General features: G+C 38.0%; 1 protein-coding gene across 5 annotated transcripts in view; it reads right to left on the bottom strand.

Annotated features, from left to right (window-relative positions):
• SGIP1 (SH3GL interacting endocytic adaptor 1) overlaps positions 1–21,845 on the bottom strand; it is a 266,382-nt gene that overhangs the window by 112,604 nt on the left and 131,933 nt on the right. For 4 of the 5 annotated variants that reach the window (XM_012555361.1, XM_004369029.3, XM_012555357.2 and 1 more), the window contains 3 exons: positions 19,365–19,421; positions 14,967–15,021; positions 14,064–14,239 (listed from right to left, as the gene is read on the bottom strand). In XM_012555361.1, the coding sequence (XP_012410815.1) occupies positions 14,064–14,239; positions 14,967–15,021; positions 19,365–19,421 (288 nt within the window). The remainder of the gene's footprint in view (positions 1–14,063; positions 14,240–14,966; positions 15,022–19,364; positions 19,422–21,845) is intronic. The other variant, XM_012555367.2, reaches the window with a different exon arrangement.

The raw sequence follows: 21,845 nt of genomic DNA, 5'->3' as shown, positions 1-21,845 counted from the left end.
TGTTATAGGGCAACATTTGTAGTAACTGTTAAATGAGAAACTATTTTGTTCTGTAAGCCTTCATCTTAAGTGAGAATAATAGCACAATTGGAAGAGCGTAGTCAATGTCACTGAACTGTGAATGTAGAAATTTTTGAAATGGTGTATCTTTGGCTATGTGTATTTTCACCAAAAAAAAATCGGTTGAGAAGTTAGAGGGTTGATATGTTGTGGGGTTGTTAACCGACATCATAAAACAACATGTGTACTACTGTTTCACAAGAAAGTATTTGTTCTGTAAGACTTCACCTGAAATACAACTTAAAAAAAATAAAATAAAATAAAAATAAAAATAAAAAAAAACAAACTGTACAAATAAGACAATTCTCTTTAGGTAACAAAGCTATTTCTTGATCTAAAATTAACTCATTGCATTAGAGTTGATTTTTAATCATGAAAAAGAGAAGTGAGGTAATTGGAAAATAGATCTACACCTCTAGGCTCACTTGGAAATATAAATAGAGTAATTGAATTTTTGGATTGGGCAAAACATATTCCTAAAATATAATCAGCGTCTGGTTCCTAAGTAAGGGGATTTTTTTCTGTTCCATGGCCTGAAAAAACACAGTTCTCTGACTTACAAGCCTCATTTGAAAGGCAGTTCATCTTTACCAACAACATCTTCCCAAGAATCCCACAAACCCATGCCCACTGCAGGTGGAGAATGGTTCTCTGCTATCATTACCCCAAATCACTTTGTAATGCAAGTATTCATCCAAGTTATGTCTTGTTGAGGCCTACTTTTCTTCATTAAAGGCTAGAAATCAGCCACGTTTGATACTGAACTCTGTTTAAGATCCAGAACTGAAGCAAACAGAGGTAAATGGAGAAAATAAACACTAGAGTTTCAATTACACTTTCATGGAGATTTCCTGCTCTTAGCAAGGAACAGAGCTCCCGTGGAAATTTCTGCAATCAAGCTTAATATAGTGGAATTAAGAAACAGAAAACCAGGTCTAATTTATAGGCCTTTTAAGAGTCTATAACTGCTTAACTGGAAAAATAGAATTGCTATATTCTGAATCTTTATGTTTTAACTAATGGGGTTTATTTTATATACCATAAGTACTTCCTATCAGTTATTTATGTCTGGTCAGGTATTCACAAGGAGCAAAAGGATTATTTATTCATGTATTAAACCATTAACAGATATTTATTGAGTACCTCATAAATGTCAGACACTATTCTAGGCACTGGGATACATTAGTGAACAAAACAATAAAAAGAACAGACAAAAAGGCTCCAGTGACTTTACTTTTGGAGGGAAGGGGACAGATAATAAATAACAAATGTAAAAAATAAAGTATATAGTATTTTAGAAGTTCATAAATGCAATTAAAAAAATAAAGCAAATAAAGGGGCTTGGGAATGCTGGGATAGAGGGTTTTGTGATTTTAAATGAGGTGGTCCTGGGAGGTCTCATTGAGAAGGTGACTTCAGCAAAGACCTGAAGTTGGTGAGGGAGCTCACCATGCAGCTATCTGGGGGAAGACGGCACAGCCAGGGAGCCAGGGAGCAGTGGAATGAGAAGGCAGAGTAGGAGGTATGAGCTGGGTGGTGGTGGGGAGGCCAACTATGAGGACCTTGAAGACCACAGTTACGACTTCAGCTTTCACTCTGTTCCAAGGCAGTTCTGCTGTTACATACCAGAGGTTCTTAGGTGTGGGCATTTGGTAACTTTTATTAGTTGAGAATACGCATAGATGAAACAATGCCAGAGAGTGTCTGGATGTGACATAGCTGTCCTTTTCCTTACTCTTTGGAAGCTCAGTTTGATTCCCCATGAACCATATTAAAAAAAAAAAAAAAGATGGACTTCAAGTACATTAGGAAGTGGACAGGGAGTCTCAATTGGGCAAAATAGAATGAGGCCAGTCCATCTTGCCTTCCCTCTCCATGTGTCCACATCATGACAAGCAGTTCAGACTGGTGTGCACAGCCATGCACCTCTGCTGCGACGGTAGCTGACTCAAAATAATAGTTTTTGAGATCGATGGGCAGTTAGTGGTTGCTCTTTCAATAGATATGAGACAGAAAGAAATCTGACCTTCATTCTGTTTAGAAATGAGATTTCCCTAAAGCCTCTGAAGAATCATCTTCTGACATAATCGTTATGTGGATGATTCACATTCTAAAGATTTTTTTCCCTAAAACAATTAAAAAGTACATTCATTGGTGTAGATTTTTTTCTTTCACTAAAAAAAGTCTTCAAGAGTTTCCATAAAGGCATGAATAATAGTACAAAAATAAATATAAGAAGCAGAAGAAAGATAATTAAAACCTCTTTATCCTCTGGGTCCAAGGACAACTAAGTGACTGAAACCTGAGGCCTTAGATGAAAAAATTGACTGGGAGATGCAGGGTTAGAGGAGAATTATGACAATGAACCAGTGCTCACAGAAAGGAGCACAGTAATACATTTTTAAAAGATTCTATAAACTACAAGATAACAATAAGGGAGTTATTGCTCCTGTTGCTCATCCATCTACTAGTGGAGAAAGAAACTTGAGTTGAAGGGAAAGATCATAAGAAATTGAGAACCATGTTTGCCTCCCTCAGAAAACAATGAAAGAATATAAATTGTATTATATCATAGCTAAGCCCCATAGTGAAAACCATTCACTCATCCATCCATCCATCCATCCATGCATCCATCCATCCATCCATGCATCCATCCATCCATCCATCCATCCATCCATCCATCCATCCATCCATCCATCCATCCATCCATCCACCTATCAAGTATTTTCTGAGTGCCTACTATGTGTCATGCAATGTTATAGACTCTAAAGGAAATGCTCCTTTAGGTAATTACTGTAGAGTTAGAACTTACAACTTTTGGGTGTATGGTAAGTGTAATAGTGAATTGTTCACAAATTATGCTAATGCTAAAAACTTATTTTTCCCAAGTTGATTGCTTCTTTACAGAGTCCATTCTATGTGAATTATAGCCATTAGTTAATAAAAATACTTCTAAAGCAATTCTAAACTCTACGCCAGTAGTGCTAACATTTACAACTAAGGCCAAAAAACCAAAACCAAACCTGTTGCCGTCAAGTCAACTCCAACTCATAGCAACCCTACAGGACAGAGCAGAACTGCCTCACAGGGTTTCCAAGGAGTGGCTGGTGGATTCGAACTGCCGACCTTTTGGTTAGCAGCCGAACTCTCAACCGCTGCGTCACCAGGGCTCCTATAACTAAGGTAGAAGTCCTCGAAGATACAAAAAATTAGTCTTTTTCTTTTATTACAAGTTAGCATTATAATCAAAAGCACGTAATTCAAGAATTTTCTACCTCTGGTGAAGACTTCTTAAGATATTTACATGTGTCAGTATTGTGAGTATATTGTCTCATTCAATTAGATTTTAAGTTGGTAACAGAAATTGAGTGCTTGTGTTCTTTGACCATGTGATCATGTTTGGGAACCACAAATCAAGTGCTGTTTCTTGAGACAATATAACACAATGTAAAAATTTGAAATCATGTAAGGAAATTATCACTCTTATACCTCTCAAAGGAAGAAAAATACCATGTACTCAAAAGGTACAATCAACATTACTTTGAGAAATGATGTCAAGGCGCTACAGATTGAATTCACATTTTGCCCATTCTCAAGGAGATCAGACCACAGAGCAATTTTGGAATTTCTTCTTACTAGAGTAGGGTGGGCATGGAATGTTTGGAAAATGGTATTTTTGTTTTAAAGGTCAGGATATGGAAGCAACAGTGAATTCCCTAGGAAGAACTTCAGCAAAGAAGAAAAGAAAAAACACAGATCAGACACAAAACTAGTTCTTCTGAGGATGTTTACAGTTTATTAAAATGTAGGGAAGGGAAAAATACAGTTTGAAAAAGAAGTCCCTCCTGTATTCTCCATCTATCTTCTTAATCAGGCCTGGATAATAAGTTTCATCTCACGTGCCAACTCTGCTTGCATCTTTGTCCAGAGGGGTTCTCAGGCTATGTCTGGGTCTAGTTGCAATGTCTGCTGAGGGTTTGGAAGGGGGAACTGGCAGTTTATATGCCCCCTGTTTGATACCCTGATCTAGGCCCAGCTCAAATCATGTTTGCCCTGTAAAGATTTTCCAGATGGGTAGAGCCCAAGCTGAGCCTCTTCCCACCTACTCCCTGCACTGAGGTCTGGGCTGCATTCTTCGCGCCAGCGTTCATGCAGTCCTTAGCCTCTCTTTGCACAGTGCAGCCTTTGCATGGGTAGAGAATATCAGCATGTAGGAGACTGCAGCTCTCCTCCCCCACTGATGACTCTTTATTTTTACTGAACTCAGTGGGGTGCTGAGCCTTCTGCCAAAGTGAGGACAGAGAGGGGGTGGTGTTACCGAGCAGCGGCAATTTTGCAGATTTTGCTCTCTGGCAGGCTAATTTGGGGGTGGGGTGGGTGAGGGGGCCCCCTGGAATAAGCAAACAACACCAGAACATCTCCAGTTCAAAACCTCACGTTTTTTTTGATTAAATAGCTCCTTTGTGGGTTGCAAGTCTCAAGTAGCAAGATTAAACTAATTGCTCCTTCGTAACTCAGTATCAAATTATTTCATTCCTGAATCACTGAATTTTACAAGGGAAGAGGAGGAGGCATTAGCACACATGCCAGGGTAAGTCGACTTCTACTCTCTGATCATTTCTATCAGCCCTCTTCTCCTTGATTTGCTGAGGTCCTCCTGCGCTATTTTATTTTCTGTTTGCTTTCCACGAGGCATCTAACTTAAGGAAAAGGAAAGAAGAGCTAGGAAGGGAACTGGTGTTTACTGAGTCCCTCCTGGGTGACAGACACCGAACTAAGCATTTTACAACAATCTCTCACATCATCTTTACAACAGTCCTAAGAAGGTAGATATTCTTGTTCTTGTTTTATAGATTTGAGATCTGAGACTCAGTTAGGGAACCCACCCAAGAACATACAAATAACAAGGCAATGACTCAAAAGCCTGTGTTTTTCCTACTTAATCAATGTGCTTCAAGGAAATGTTCTTTCTCCTGGTCCCCTTGCTTCACCTCTAATCTGTCCCCTAAAATGGCAAGCTTCCCCTGGAGAATATTAGGTCAGAAGATAGAGCAGAGTGTAAAGCTGAGAAGGATCTTAAAGATAACTGAATCATACTCAGACCTTTACTTTGCAGATGAGAAAATATTTTGTGTTTTTACCTAGGCAGAAAGAAAGCTGAATGCTGGAGTCTGAGCCCTAGCCTCAGCAGCCTCTTGATCTTTTTGAGTTGGTTTCTTCTGTAAAATGAGGTGATTATCACCTCCCTGCCTGCTTAATAATGTTGCTACTAATTTCATCCTTCTGGTTATGACTGGGCGATTAAAAAATGCAAAGCATTATTATAATGTACCATAAACTAACCAACCAAACAAAAAAAAACCCATTGCCATCTAGACGATTCTGACTCATAGAGACCCTATAGGACAGAGTAGAACTGCCCCATAGGGTTTCCAAGGAGCAGCTGGTGGATTCAAACTACCGACCTTTTGGTTAGCAGCCAAGCTCTTAACCACTGTGGCACCAGGGCTCCATAATGTACCACAGACATAATAAATACTTGCTGATTGATTGATTAGGGGAACTGAAATTCTGAATCACATAAAAATGAGGTGTCATTCCTTAACATTTAAAAAAAAGTAGCTATGTGCATGAAGTCTTAATATGAAATGAGAGAATGTTAGTAAACTAAAAATCACATATGAAACAGCAGTAATTAACCTGACCTGGCAAAATGTTGCTGTCATGTCACATACAATGGCATACGAAGGACCCTGGGAAGGAGGTGTCTGTGGATTGACTGACTGGGAAGAAAACCTTAGAGGCGGGCTCCTGAATTGGGATCACATAGCCTTTGAGTACCCATAAATAGCCTTCAAAGGATTTGTGAGTGCTCAGAAATTGTATGGAAAATGTTTTAAGTGAACTGATGAACTTTTTTTCCCAATCCGGAAAGGGAGACTGGCTTTCATCAGAGGTAGTATAATATAGGGATAATGAGTTCTGAATTAGAAACTGGGCTTCCTGGGTTTAAATCCCAGTAACTTCACTGACTAGCTGTGACACCTTGGGTTGAGTTAATTAATCCCTCAATGTCTCAATTTTCTCATCTGTGAAATGGGGATAATAATAGTACCTATCTCACAGAGAAGTTGTGAGGATAAATGAGTTAATATATGTGAAGCACCTGAAACACAGCCTTCAGTGAGTTTTCGCAGCTGGCACCACCACCACCACCATTACTGCCGCCATCACCACCATCATCACTACCATCACCATCATCATGACCATCACCATTAGCAAGTTCTCAAAGTGGTCTATGAGTTTAAGGGACAACTAAGAGTAGTCATCATGACATATTCTATCATTGTTATAATTAAATTAACAATAGCTATCATTTACTTTGGAAACCCTGGTGGCGTAGTGGTTAAGTTCTACAGCTGCCAACCAAAAGGTCAGCAGTTCGAATCTACCAGGTGCTCCTGGAAACTCTATGGGGCAGTTCTACTCTGTCCTATAGGGTCACTATGAGTTGGAATCGACTCGACAGCAATTTTTTTTTTTTTTTGTCATTTACTTAGTGCTTCCACTGAGCCTTACTTACATCAACTTACTTACAAAGCACTAAGCACTTTAAACACTTCCTTAATCTTCACAAGGACCTTATACGGTGGGTAGTATTATTAACCTCATTTTACATGTGATTAAACTGAAGCATCAAGAGTTAAGCTACCTGTCCAGGGCTGTATGGCTAATGAGTGGCAGAGCCAGAATACAAGCTTAGTTCTGACTTATCACAGAACAAAAATTCTTGAAAGTACTGGATGACAATGCCTATAGTTTAGGACAGCTTGTCAAGGTATGCCAGCGGTGATTCTTGGCTCACCAAGGAATAAAAGTAAAGGAATCAATAGCAGCACATGAGAAGAAGAAAAGATGATATTGCACCAAGAAATAAGTCAAAGCATTTGTCTTCTCACTTTCATTAAAGCTACAAGAGACACAGGTTTCAAAGTACCTGGGGAGCAAAGCACATGACTACTGATGGATCAGAGACAATGCTCCCTCTAGGCTCTGAAAGAAATGGAGGGGATGTCCATATCTGAGACCGTTCAAAGGGTGAGGATCCAGGAGACCCTGAATTAGAAGCCAGAGGGGAAGCCACTGCAGAAAACCACATCTTCAATCAGGGGACTTGAAGACAGGCTGAGGTTTGGACCCCAAGGGGAACTTCAACTTCCAGGCGCTGCCAACAACAATAGTTACATATGTTATTTTCCAATAAATCTGTAGTCAGAGTGTTAGTAAGAAGATTAGGCAGGCCAAGTCTGTTCAATATTTCTGATACCGGCACAGTGCCTGCTACGTAGAAAGTGCTCCACAAATATTTGTTGAAATGATTTGAAGTGGGGGAGGGAGTCAACTCAATACTCCATGAAACAAGATGGAGAACTTACAATACTGTGTACTAGTATGGTTGCTACACATGCAGGCAAATGCTTATTATCTTTCAGTTTTATCTATTGAAGAAGCATGTACTTATTCAGGGTTTGCCACCATTACTCAAAGCAATTCAGGAATGTTTCTGGAATTACCTTCAAAACCAGTTTCAGTTTATAGGCCTCACAAGAAAAGTTCTTTCACTAACACATTTTCCCAGGTTGATTGCTTAGGGTAATTACTGGTGGTCTTGGATATAAATGACTTTTGGCTATTTGGGTTTCCTGATTTATCACTATTAATGATATTCTAAAAAAAATGTGCCTTAGGCTCTGCAAACAGTCTAACAAAAACAATGATGTTAACAATCTCTGAATGTGGTATCTACTATGAGTATTTTACGTGTATTAACTTATTCAACCTTCATAATAGCCCTGTGGAGTAGGTACGGGAATTATCCACATTTACTGATGAAGAAACCAAGCCACAGGTTTTGTAACTTGCCAAAGGCCACTTGGCTAAGAAGAGGTAGAGCCCAGTTGTTTAAGTAATTGTGGCATCATTGGAGTAAGTATCTTTCCTTCTCCACCAAATTACCTTAAAAGGGAACTGTATTTCATTGTATGTTTAAACTCTGATTTTGCTGTTTTTTGAAAATGCCTATTTATCATCCAGTCATGCACACATTGCTTTAATTTGTCCCTTTCAGAAATAGTTTTACTCTTTAAGAGCAAAGTCATTCCTTGAATGATGTAATGAAGGCTTGCTTCTACCCGGAAAGTAGGGAGGGTTGTATAAGTGGAGTAAACAGGAAAACTGGTCCTCTCCTATCTCTGTTTCTGTGTTCTCCCTTAGGAGGAATGGTCTATAAATTGTACTATCAGAAAGAGATGGACATCCCAACAGCCACCCTGCAAAATAGGTGTTTGTTATTCCCATTTTAGATATGAAGAAACTGAGACTCAACCAGGTAGATTTAAATAATTTGCCTAAGCACTGCTAGCAAGAGGTTGAGTTCAGGTCTGCCAGCCTCCAGCACCTTTTCCACTACATCAAGGTCCTTCTGGGGATAAGTACACAGTCTCCATTTGGATTTAAAGAAAAATCATTTGAAACTTTCTAGTATGGAGAAAAACTGTCTTTAAAGCAGTCCCTATACAAGATAGACCAGATCTGGTTTAGAATTAAAGTCCAAGATAGGCAAGAGAGTTCCAAGCCCATTTAACTGAATCCAAGCTTCCACATGCAACTAAATTATAATCCAGGATATGAAAACACAGTATGCTCTTAGGGATCTTTTCTGAAATATGAAGAACAGGGCAGGAAACTGAAAATGGGAAAGCAGAGCTATGATTCTCAAAAAGGAAGAGAAAAGTAGGTTAAAATCTATCTATCTACCTATCTATCTATCCTAGTAATGAAGAAACAGACATTAGCAGACATTATGTACCAGGCACTGTTGTTAGGAGTCTTTGTAAGCTTCATTCATGCATTTATCCATTAGGTACTGGAGTGCCTAATATGTGCTATGCATTGTGTTAAGCATGGGGGACAAAAGTCAAGTAGGATTTGACCCTACCAGAGACCAACAATAATCTGCACAAAAAGACCCCATAACGACCAATTATTATTCTCACTTTACAGATGAGGACACAGAGGCTCAGAATAGTTACGGAGCTTGTCTAAGATTACACAGGTAGAAAGTGGCAGGCCTGGACCTGGAGTCTAGGCCTGTCTGAATCTGTGTGCTATACCCTTTCTGTTACTACACAGCTGGCACCTATTAACACAATTTTCTAGAACAAATTATTTAAACAGATGTTCAGAAAGCATTTGGAAAAGAAGGTGGTAACCCTAGGTGCCAAACTAAACATATCACTCTCTCTGATAGGGTTACTGATCTAGTAGACTGGAACAAGGCTATAAACATTCCTTGACTCTAAATTCAGTGTTGGATTTGATGAAGTTTCTATCACTGGTTTGAACAAAATGGAAGCATGGGGCTGGGATAAGGACACAGGTATATCATCATATGGTGAATAAGGCAGGCTGATGTGTGTTATCAGTGGAGGGATGTAAAACTAGACAGCTCTGTTGTAGCGTTCTGTGCTTCGCTCGGTCCTGTTCACATATGTTTGGTCACTCACTCATTTACTCACTCACGGACTCACAAGCACTTATTGAATGTCAGTGATATATACAACCCTAAGTCAGGCACAGGGGATTTGTGGTAGATGTCAAAATGTGCCATGCAGATCCCTCTGGGAATGCTATTGGCAGCTTCAACCATCAACATCTCAGGGTCTGCTTCAGCTGCTGCAAGCCACCTCACCCAAAGCCACATCCTTTCCCAGTGTGGCTCACATCCAATTACTGACTGACACAGCAGTATAAAGGCCATCCATCCTGGCCTAACTCAGGACAACTCTGATGGGCCATTCTTGCTCCAGAGTTCCCCATGGCATCAGCTTAGGTTATTATTGGGGGTACAAAACAGTTCAACTTCTCCCTTGGCCCACTTCATCCCACAGGTGTTGCTCCCAAGTTTACTCCTTGATAAAAACCCTGCACACTAAACCTTGAGTTGGAATCAGTCTGCTTCCTGGAGAACCCACTGGCAGAGGGAAGGGCCTTGTCCTTTGTTCATCCTCTAAAGTGCAGAACTACCACCAAGGACAAGACTTACACAGTAACAGCATTTGGGTTTAATAAAAGGAAGACTTTACTTTCAACAATGAAACAGCCTGCCCTGGAGAAGTAGTGAACTTTGTAAGACAGGGGGAGCGCTGTTATTGTTGGAGGAGTCTACGTCAACAAACAAGCTGATATTTTATTAAAATTTGTTTCTCTTCATTCTGCTCTTGGCTAACATGTAGCATAGCATCACTGGTGTTTAAAAATTAGTGATTAGAAGTTTCACAAAGGAAATGTCCTGTATTCAACAGGTTGTGGAAATAGTTTTGAAGGCAAATGGTAAACAAAAAATCCCATTTTTTAATGAACTCCCAAAAGTAAACTGAGATTATTTACAATGCTGTGGCAGAAATTCCAATGTCCAATATCCATTTGCTCCTTTGTCTTTTGGTAACAGAACCCTGAATTTTAGCTGGTTACATGACTATCCAGCCAAAGACTACATTTCACAGACTCCTTTGCAGCTAACGTTGCTGTGTAACTAAATTATGGCCAATTGCATCACAGTGATAGTGACATGGGCAAGTTCGGAGGCAAATCTTTAAAAAGAAAACACTTGTCTTTCATTTTCTCTTCCCTCCATCTCCAAAGTTGTAATATGGAAGTGATGGAGGTAAGGCAGCAGCACCCTAGGAAAGGTGGAGCAACTATACAGAAAGTTCTGGAGTCTGCAGCAGAACTCTATTACCCCTCAGGAATGCCTTCCAACTTTGACTTTTATGTGGGAGAAAAACAAACCACTTAATTTGTTTCTATCATTATTGCTTCGATCTCTGTTAAAGCAGCTCAATCAATCTCTAACTTGTACGGATGCCAAATTAGCAACTAAAACATGGGTGATGCTCATTCTTTGTTTTATAAGCGTGGTAACTTATCAGCGGACTACAAGGGAATAGGAATAGGAATTAACTTCCTTTACTTGAGTTAACATCTGCATCAGCTCTTTTTCTTTTTTTTTTTTTTTTTGGTGCTCTGCCTTGTCCTGGCCCACATAAAGATGCTATGCTTTAGTTTTATATTAAAAAATCAATGGCCAAGGTTACATCTGAACTGAAATTGTGTTTATTTTTCTAACTATGTGGTAGAATTTTTTCCAGAAATAAACCCTTATTTTTATGTTGCTGAAGTTTTGTTTCAGAAAGGATTTTTAGATAGGTTTATATTGTGTGTGTGCATATCTACATATATGTAGATATATATGAATGCATGTATTTTATTAATTCATTTCATTTCACTCATTTATTGACTAATTTGACCACACAGTGTGTATAGGAAAACTATCCAAATAAAATAATAATAAAATAGATGAAATTCACAAATGGATGAAAAGAACGAATGAGGTACAATCTTATCTTAAAGACTGCAACCAAAATAGGAATCAGAAATCCAATGTAAGCTGTTGTTACGAATAGTTTATCACTTGGAATTTCCTCTATTTCTATTAATGCAACTTTTGATGCTTTTGTAGCACAAGAACCATAGCCTATATGAAATATTATGCTCTATCATTAATTGGTAGAGGCTTTATTTCTCTTTTAGCTTCTGAAGAAAGTGTAGATATATAAACGTCTGATCATTTGGCTGGAAACATCTATAAATGTATAAATTATTTGCCATTTTTATCATGACAGCAACTGGATTTCAAAAGATTATTTCTGCTTAACTAGTTCTGGAGATAAAGTACTACACGTGTAATTTATGAAATACATGTACACATGGGTTACTCTAGAAGGGGGCAAGGATTCCAAAGCCAAGAATATGTTCTCAGTTACAAGCTCTCTTTATACTTATGTACATCCAGAGAGGTGTCCACCTTTTCTTAAAGCATAACAATAGCTCACTTTCCTATCTAAATATTAAAAGTCACAAATACTTGGGAATCTTAGTCATGGTAGAGCCAAGTTCTCACATTAGAGGGAGGAGTTGGAATGTAGGGTAGAGAGAAGGGAGGGAAAGTTCCTTGGTTTGTAGCATTGCTGATATGCAGAAAAGGCCTAATCCTATGATTATTTTCTCTAGTATTTCCATCTAGTTTTCACACTGCTTCCCCTAACATCTTCTCTTCAGAGTCTTAACCACATCATGCTAACATATTACCCTAAAAATAGGTGATTGGCAATGTTCAAAGTAGGCTACCACCCCTCTTACTTTACCCTCAGCAATATATCTGGTTGGACGATTGGCTATGTGACTATTTGGGCATACAAGCTCTTTTTAATAGAGAGCATCTGCCTTTTCTGAGTTCAATTAACTTTTAAAAAATATCTACTATGTCTCTGAGATTGTTCTAGTAAGTTTGCTTTCATGTAAATTTTCAGTTTAATCTGGTGAACTTCTCCTTCTTTCACTTACTCCAGGTAGCTTCTGAATGCCCACTAAGCTTATTACGTGCCACAGAGAAACGGATATAAACTGTTTTCAGGCATTTAAGTCAATATTTTCAATTACTATAAAAATTATTTAGTAAGAGAAAAATTATTTGAAAGATGTCAACTTAAAAACGGAAGTGTGTGCATTTAAAATATCCCTATCAGAACAACCAGAATGGAAATACGAACAATTTGTGTAGAAATTACTGAATGGGAGCCTAAACTGCTATGTAAACCTTCACCGAAAACACAATAAAACATTTTAAAAAATAAAACATACCCATTACTAGAAATTGTTGGTATCACAGACCATTATGGGAGCTTAAAATCTATACCTTCCATTGCAAAAGGGAAAGAAAACTAATATATTTCATGTACCCTTTTTCTGAAATATCATTTTCTATAGTTGTTTATTACTAGCAATCATTTTAATTGTTGCCAATAATACACGTAAAGGTCATTATAAGCACTAAGCTCTAAAGAAGGCATCGCCATATTCATTCTAGGCAGGCATCAGTCTATTCTCAAAGGATGGATAATTACAACTCCTTCAGATAGGTTAGCTGAGATATTTCCAGAAGCATCTCTAAAACTGTTCAGCATTTATTAACAACTTTGTCTAGTGACCTGGTTCAGGGGGAATACTGTAGGGAGATCGTACACCCTTTAAGAACATGCCAAAAACATAGTAGCTGCTAGTTTGAGAGCTTTCATTTGCTCTACCGAGCTACTTTTAGAAAACAATGGTGGCATTTATCAAACACCACACAGAAAATACTGTAAATGCTGGAACTCAGAATGTAGCAATTAAAGAAATTTAGTAGATGGGAATTGGGGAAAAGAAATACAAATTGCAGAAAAATACAAATGTGAATAATATAAATAAAGAACACCTGCATCTGAGGTGCGTTAAGGGTGAGGACATTTAAGACAATATGATAATAAAATGTAATGAAGATTATGAGTTCTAATTTATTTAAACTATAGCTTTAGAGAAGATTGTTTCCTTCAGATCATAGCAACAAAAAGCTTTTTTTTTTTTTTAAAAAGGGAAGTGATTACCTTGGTTTTTTTTTTTTTTAAAGGGAAGTGATTACCTTGGTTTTCTGCCCACATATTTTTCTGTGATATATCACAAAAAAGGAAAACAGGATGTGTTTTTAAAAAAATCACTGCTAGTAAATGTGTGACCTTCATATAGTTTTTCATTGCTAAATCTGCTTCAGAGTCTGGATTATCTTTTTGTTATTTTTTTCTTCTTTTTAAAATACTTTCAGGAAAATAAGTCCAAAGGAAATGTAGTCCCTTGTGCTTTTACCATTTTGAAACGCACAGGAACTGCAGTATAAAATGACTATAATTTTCTAAAGGTAAAATGAGTTGTTTAAGGTTTATAGAGTTCATACAATGGTGACCACATGCAGCCTTCAGTTTAAGAAATTTCTGGCCTACTTAGTGAGCACGGGCGGAACACGGCTCTCTGTCCCACCTCACCAAAGCCTGACATAAGAAACCACTCACCACTGGTGATGGGGAGAGTGCAATGTTGCCTATTGATGCCTTCAGCTCATCTACAGTTGCAGCATTCTTAAGAATGTCTTTAGATTGCAATGGCTTAATCTTGATATTAAATTTCTTGTGGGATTCTTCTTCCTCTTCAGATTCACTCGAAGAATAAAAGTGCTTTCCTTTGGTAGGTAGAACACAGTTAAAGATATATAACTCTTTCTTCTGTCGCTAGGCAACAAGAAGTATAAGACAAGAATAATTGCACATAAAGACAGCAAAAGTATGCTTAGACGGCAGAACACTAAAACTAACAAAAACAAAAAAAAATAAAGGAGGAAAGGGTTAGGATTTGTTCACTATTCCTCAAGACATGATTGATTTAAGGATGAGAATTTCAGGGAGTGATGGTGATAATGTCCTACGTTTTTATTACAATCGGCCATTTGTTATATCATGTCAGTATGCACAGAGACAGGCTCAAGTGAGTTTACTGGTCTACCAAGAGAGGAATGCCGCTTTATGGATGATATGTAATGAGTTCTAAGTGTTTCAGAGTGACATGCCCTTCCCAGAGATGAATTATGGGGAGAGGACAAGTGGAGAGCTATTTTCCAGTCACAATGAATGATACAGTCATATCAGGTCTTAGCTGACAACCCAGCCCACAATTTGCACAACTGTTTTTCAGCACATTTTTCTCTTTCTCCTTTCTCTCTTTTCTATGAATAGATCAAGGCAAAATGCCTGCTTGTCAACGATCAGGCTGTTCTCGGTGCTGTTTATTCATCTCTAATATTAGGAATAACAGGGCTTGGGAGGCATGGGTTATTTCAACACCTTTGCAAAACCTGAATTTATCTTATTGTTTGCTGAGAGAGAATAAAAATTAAAGTGAAAAAAATACAGAAAGGATATAGCCAGGTTCTTCGGGTCTGATGCTGTATCCTTCTTCATCCAGCTCAGGTGAGTTCTATAAAATACAAGTGCACAGTGAGCAATTATTATCCTACAGTGATCAAGGAATTATTCACTTTCCTTCTAGAGCCTTTTTCTTAAAGATAGAGGCAAGTCTCTTATTCGAGAGACGGGGATATTAACTTTTGTAAGTAAATGCTGAGACATATACATGTAGATATTTAATCAAGGATGTTTGGGGAGTCTTTGTATTGGGGAAATTAGCTAGTAATCACCTGTCAATGAAACAAAGCATTCAAAGAGAATTTATCATGCATTTCCTCTCAGTCAAGGATTGCGCTAAGCAACAGGGGGGATGCAAAATGCAAATTATCTATCCTCAGGGAAATTGAGATATATTTGCCAAAAATGAAAAAAATACAATGTAAAACACTAAATACATATGGTAGGATAGAAGTTTGAAGGAAGACAAAATTAGTGAGGTTTGGAAGAATCAGGAAAGTCCTCATGGGCCTTTCAAAACAGATAGCAGAGGGTAGGGTGGAGTCCCTTCTAGGTGGGAGGGAAGAGCCTGGCTGAGACAGCAAGGCAGGAACAGACACCATATGAGTCAGGGGAGAGAGAGAGACAACAAGAGGGTTGACATGACTGGAAAAGAAGCTGTATCTGGGGTGATGTGGGAAATAATACTAGAGAGGTCTGGGGTAGGGTGAGGCCATGGGAGGCCAGCATGTGGGGGAAAGAGTTTGGATTTGATACAGCTACTGCAGCTTCTCAATTAGATTATGACCTGTTGAAAGCAAAGTTTTAAGGTCTTCTAGAAGTATGTTTCAGGATAGATTGTGGGCGGAAGAAACTGGAGACAGGGAAACTAATTCAAAATACTTGTATTAATTCAGGTAAAATGTACTAAGAATATGGATCTAGCTGTTGGTGGAGGGAAGGAATGAATCAAGGGCATTTGGAAGGACTGTTAGTTCTTGGTAACAGATCAGTCATAGGAGAAAAAGGAAACAGAAGGTTCAGGAAGACTCCAAGGTTTCCACCCTCAAATCCTGAGAAACTGCTGGTACTCCTGGCTAGGCTAATTTTAACATCAGAAAACTAACATTTTTGGAAAGAAAAAAGAAAGCAGGAATGATAAAAGACAGTTTACATTAGTAGGATTAAAAAGAAACAGCAAAACCCATTGCCGCTGAGCCGATTTTGACTCATAGCAACCTATACGACAGAGCAGGACTGCTCCATGGGGTTTCCAAGGAGCGGCTGAGGGATTCAAACTGCTGACCTTCTGGTTAGCAGCTGAGCTCTTAACCGCTATGCCACCAGGGCTCCATTTATTAGGATTAGTAATGATCATATTTCAGTTCCTACTATATGGTAAGTACCGTGTCCCACACTTTATCTCATTGAACCCTCATAACAACCATAGGTGGTAAGAATTCTCCCATTTACCAAGGGGTAAACTAAGAGAAACCAGATACCAATTCTTAAGGAAACACACTCAACAAATGACAGACCCAGGCTTTGACCTGAGTCATTGTGAGACTATACCCTGTGCCCTAAAGGAGAGGAAGATGAAGAATTCAGGGGTGGCCCTTTTAAACCACATTTATAGGCCAGGAAGTGAGAAAGGACTAAGTTGGAGACACAGACCTGGGAGTCATTTAAGCAATAAAAATGCCATGGTGATAGAGAGAAAGCAGGGTCTAAATGCTATGGAAAAAGCCACCATTTTTGAGCCCTGCATTTATTGAGCACTTATTGTAGTCTCCCTCTTGTCCTTCTTCAGCACTCAGAATTAATTTCTTTTAAATGCAAGTGTATTGAGGTCCCTTCCTTGCTAAACACCTATCCCTGGCTTCTTACGGCACTTAGAATAAAAGCTCAGGGCCCTCCCGGCCCTATATGATCTGGTTCCTGCCCTCTCTGCAGCCTCATCTCTGCGATTCTCTTTGCTAACCATCCCTCACCAATGGACTTCTTCTCAACATTAATTTTTATGATTTGCACACTGCAAGCTCATTTCAGGTCCTCATGTCATAAATGCCATTCTCTTTGCCTGAAATTCTCTTCTCTCAAATGTTCAATCATGTAACCCCTACTTATACCTTAGGTCTTTGCTGAAATTTTACATTCTCAGAGGCCTTCTCTGCTCTCACCCCTTCCCTGCCCAAATCACAAGGAAATAATCAGTTAAGAATAAAACCTTTCTCATTACTGCTTAGAGAAATTAACGTTTAATGCATAATTACAAGAGAAATTCCTGTGTGATTAGTGTTTAGTACTAAACAAATCTGAGGGAAGTTATGCTTCATTTGAAGGAGCCATGGTGGTGCAATGGTTAAGCACTTGGCTGCTAACGGAAAGGTTGGTGGTTCGAACCCACTCAGTAGCTCCATGGGAGAAAGACCTGGTGATCTGCTTCCATAAAAATTATAGCCTAGGAAACCTTATGGAGCAGTTCTACTCTGTCACATGGGGTTGCTATGAGTCAGAATCAACTCGACAGCACACAATAACAACAACAGGCTTCATCTAGGTCCCTGGGTGGCACAAACGTTTTGGGCTCAACTACTAACTTAAAGGTTGGTTCAAACCCACCTAGCAATGCCATTGAAGAAAGTCTTGGTGCTCTGCTTCCATAAAAATTACAGCTAAGAAAACCCTATGGAGCAGTTCTACTGGGTAATACATGGGGCTACCATGAGTTGGAATTGACTTGATGGCAGTGGGTTTTATGCATCATTTAAGTACTCACATGTTGGCCAAAGACGGCACTAGAGTTTAAAGTTTGTGTGCTAGATGACAGTTAGTGTGTAGTATTTGATGAATAATTTGGTATTTTAATTATCATACATCTTGTTTGCCTTGAGTATTTGATCCCTGTGTATTATAGAAAGCTACAAAATATAAAAAAAAAATCTGTCTAGATAAAAAAGAATTAATCTGGGGGAAAGAAATCACCATTTCTTAATATCTAATAGCTTTGCTTATAACTTTATCTGTGAACAATTTGGATTTAGTGTACCATGGTGGCTACGGGTTAGTGGCTACCATAGATTGAAGGGAATTTAACTGCTAAAAATACCAAAAAGAACTCAATGCTGGAAAACAGATATAAGAGAGGACCAGATAGTGAGGTTGACAAAGTGACAAGATAAGCTTATCATCAGTTTTAGAGTGTGGGGGTGGGAAGCATGAAGAATTCAACTTCTCACAGCCTCAGGATTCTTTTTTCTAAATGCAGACAACGTAGTATTTACCTTTTTGGGTGGTAAGGATTTAATGGCTTTTAATATTATCCCTGGTAAATAGTGAGTATTCAATAAATGGTAGTATTATTTATAATAAAAATAAATTTTGTATTGTTATTATTAACAAACATATAAAAGATTTAATGTCAACTTAAGTCTTTATGAAAGGGGAGGGTGGGCCAGGATAGTCACCTAAAGGATAAGTGCAAAGGCATTTTGCAGGAATCATGAATTTAGGCACTTACCATGCAATAGAAATTATCTTTGATGGAAATATGGTCTGTTCTATAATGATTAGAAATTAAAGAGCGATTGTGACTGCCCTGTTATGGTTGGTTGAAGTTTATGGTGATGATGCTAATTGGTTTCTGGGGGAATAATGAGGAGAGTGTACGTCTCAGCTGTGATTTGTGCTCACTCCCTGAGAAGCAACAGTGATTGTCATTTGACTTGGGAAAAATCTGTATTATGAGGCTATAATAATGGTTACGAAACCAAGGCCCACAGAAGTTCATTACTTGCCTTGATTCTCAAAGTTACTTAGAAAAAAGAACCAGGGCTAAAATACCTGGAGTTAATATTAAAAACAGTATTTTTTTTTTTTTAAACACATTATACAGACTGGGCAGGCTACTGCAATGTTTTCCAAAGAATTAGTTCATTGAATCTTTGCAACAATGCTCTAAGGTGACTAAAGCCATTGCCTTCGAGTCGATTCTGACTCAGTGACTCTATAGAACAGAGTAGAACTGTCCCATAGGGTTTCCAAGGCTGTAAATCTTTATGGGAGTAGACTGCTACGTCTTTCTCTTGCAGAGTTGCTGGTGGGCTCAAACTGCCAACCTTTTGGTTAACAGCCAAGCGCTTAACCTCTGCGCCACCAGGACTCCTAATGATCCCAAGGAGACACACAGCTAATATGTGGAAGTGTCAGGTCTTGAACCCAGGTACGACACACTACTTTAGTGCACTTCAGCTTCTATACCACTCTAAATGTGCCAGGTACTCTCTAATGAGATGAAAAGTATTTCTCCTATTTCTACGTCCTATTTATAAATATAGGAATACCTCAACTTGCTTTTAAGGTGTGAAATACTTAATAAAGAAAAAAACAAAACAAAAAAAAACTTCTGATACTCACGTATCTTTCCCAATCAATTTCTGCATAAAATCCATTTGGTGCCCCATTGCTTTTCTTCTGTAATAAATTTGAAAATAAATTTAGAGGGCAAACATTTAAATGAAAAATGAACAAAGGACACTTAACTCTTATCTGTATTTAGCAAGCACTCTCAGAATCCAGCACTGAAAAAACAAATTAGAGGAGCCTATTACGGAACCACAGTGGTGCAAATGAATGGTAGAGTTAGCTATCATGGTGCTACATAAAAGAACGTACATGTTTACTTCACAAAAGACTGGAGGATAACTAAAGATAGGGATATTAACAACTAATTGTTCAAATTTAATTCAATAACTGAAAAATTAGCAACACCTATATTACAATTTAATGCTTTATACCTTCATGTGATATAACCAGATCTTTTTTAAAAAATGGAAATATTTTGACTTCCATGTTGCTTTTCTATTACATTTGTTCCACCATATCCAAAGAGTATTCATTCACGTCACTCACTAATCTTCTTTTAGCTTTTCTGACACTGACTCGATTTTTTCCTAACCACCTCTTTGATAGAATATACAGGAAATAAGCCCCAGATTAGTTAATTCAACTCTTAGTTGTTAAAAATAGTGTTGATATTATTTTCTAGTGGCTTTTCTTATCAAGTTATTAAAATAGGGCTTAGTGATTAATTGTGTATTTCAGTTATCCATGTGTCCTATGCCTCCGTGAACACACGCTTTACAAGCTGAAATGATCTCACATTATTCTCTCTAGATTATTTTAAATTTCCATTTTAGCCTCCAGTATAACCCTGACATATGGCCACAGCACTTGAATAAGGATGTGGTATGACCCAAATAGCAGTGACTAAGATTCTCTACTTTTTGTGAGCAAAGGACAAAAACACAGATCAGGTTGATAATGGGAGTTCATCCAACAACATTCCTGTATTTAGCACATAGAGCAATGGTGTGTCGCTAAGCATAGCAGAACTTAGAGCAGCACATATCAAATGGTGAGGCATGAGGCTTGAGGACACGACCTCTAATTCCGCAATCACAGGTAAAGGCCACTTGAACGACAATGTGAATAGTTAACACCCAATTTGACAAATAGGTATAAGATCACTAGATAACCAAATTGGAGGTAACCCAGAGTAAACATAATCATTGACTAACATTTACTGAATGTTGACTGGACATTCTAAGAACTGGCAGTGGTTTAGCCAGGTAAGATAGTACACAAGGGATAGATAACGTGTCTATGTCTTCTTGCTTCCTCTATACTACACTGCACTAGAGCTTGTAAGTACAAGAACTTTGCCTCCACAGTCCAGCACCGAGAGACACAGGGCCTGTGCCTTTCCCACACTAGTCCTGCTCCAAAGATTATATACTCAGCCCATAGAATTGCTGTCATTGAATAAGTGCTTCGGTGTTATTCTTTTTCACTTTGAATAAAGGTTGTTTTTAAAACCAGCCACATCAACTCTGTACCTGCACACTGAAGCTAGGTTAACTAAATAACGTGCCACCTAATAATATGAAAACAAAAAACAAAAAACACAAACATACACACACAAAAAAAACTTCTCTCCCCTGGGGAGTGGCCATGTTTCCTATTTTCTTTCTGTCATATTTGCTTTCTTTTTTATTCTTTCTTTACCAATCTGTCTGCATATGTATTCTTTGAAAAACGCCCCAAATTCTTCTTAAAAAGCACAAATAATAAACAAGTTTAATATATAGATATTTAATTTTTAATAATGAAAAATCAAATGGACTAGGTTGATTCCAAAGAACTGAGCTTATGAGTTTTGTGATCAGTAACTACTGCTATTAATATACCTATTAATTCTTAAATAATTCCTCATTACAGAGGAGGTTTTTAGACTGTTATTTAAATACCAAAGAGATTAGGTAAATTGCTGAGTTTAAAATTTTTAAAGTTGTAGAGTTTGCTTCCATGATAATCTCATCTCTATAACCAAAGCTCTTCAAAACTAAGGCAGCTTATATATGCAGCTGAACAAACTTATGTATATACATATTCTTTTTTTCTTCCTGACAACACATATCCGACATTTTGGATAAAAAATTTCTGAATTTTCTAGATCTGGGCTGAGTGAAAACTTCCTAGTTTCCATGGAAACCAATGGAAGATTGAGATGAAGAGAAAGCAAAACCTATAAAATTTTTTTTTCCTTTAAAAATAGGAACATTAAAAAAAAAAAAAGTAAACACAAACACCAAATTATAACAATACATTCTTTTGGGCAGATGTACAACACACATACATATATACACACACATCTGGCTTTAGTAGAGGAATTAGCAATTTGGCTTCATTCATGCCAGTGGATTCTTAAAAATATCTTTAGCTTTTACAAGTGAAAATTATCAAGCTAAAGCTAGCCAGAGCCTGGCTGAAATTCTTCAGATCAACCCCCACAAAAAACAGAAGCAAAAGCAATTCTCATAGTTTAACTCTGTAAGC

This window comes from Trichechus manatus, unplaced genomic scaffold (genome assembly GCF_000243295.1).
Source record: "Trichechus manatus latirostris isolate Lorelei unplaced genomic scaffold, TriManLat1.0 scaffold00003, whole genome shotgun sequence".
NCBI classification, from domain to species: domain Eukaryota; kingdom Metazoa; phylum Chordata; class Mammalia; order Sirenia; family Trichechidae; genus Trichechus; species Trichechus manatus.
The sequence above is the reverse complement of the archived record's forward strand: the minus strand, read 5'-3'. Positions and strand labels throughout refer to the sequence as shown.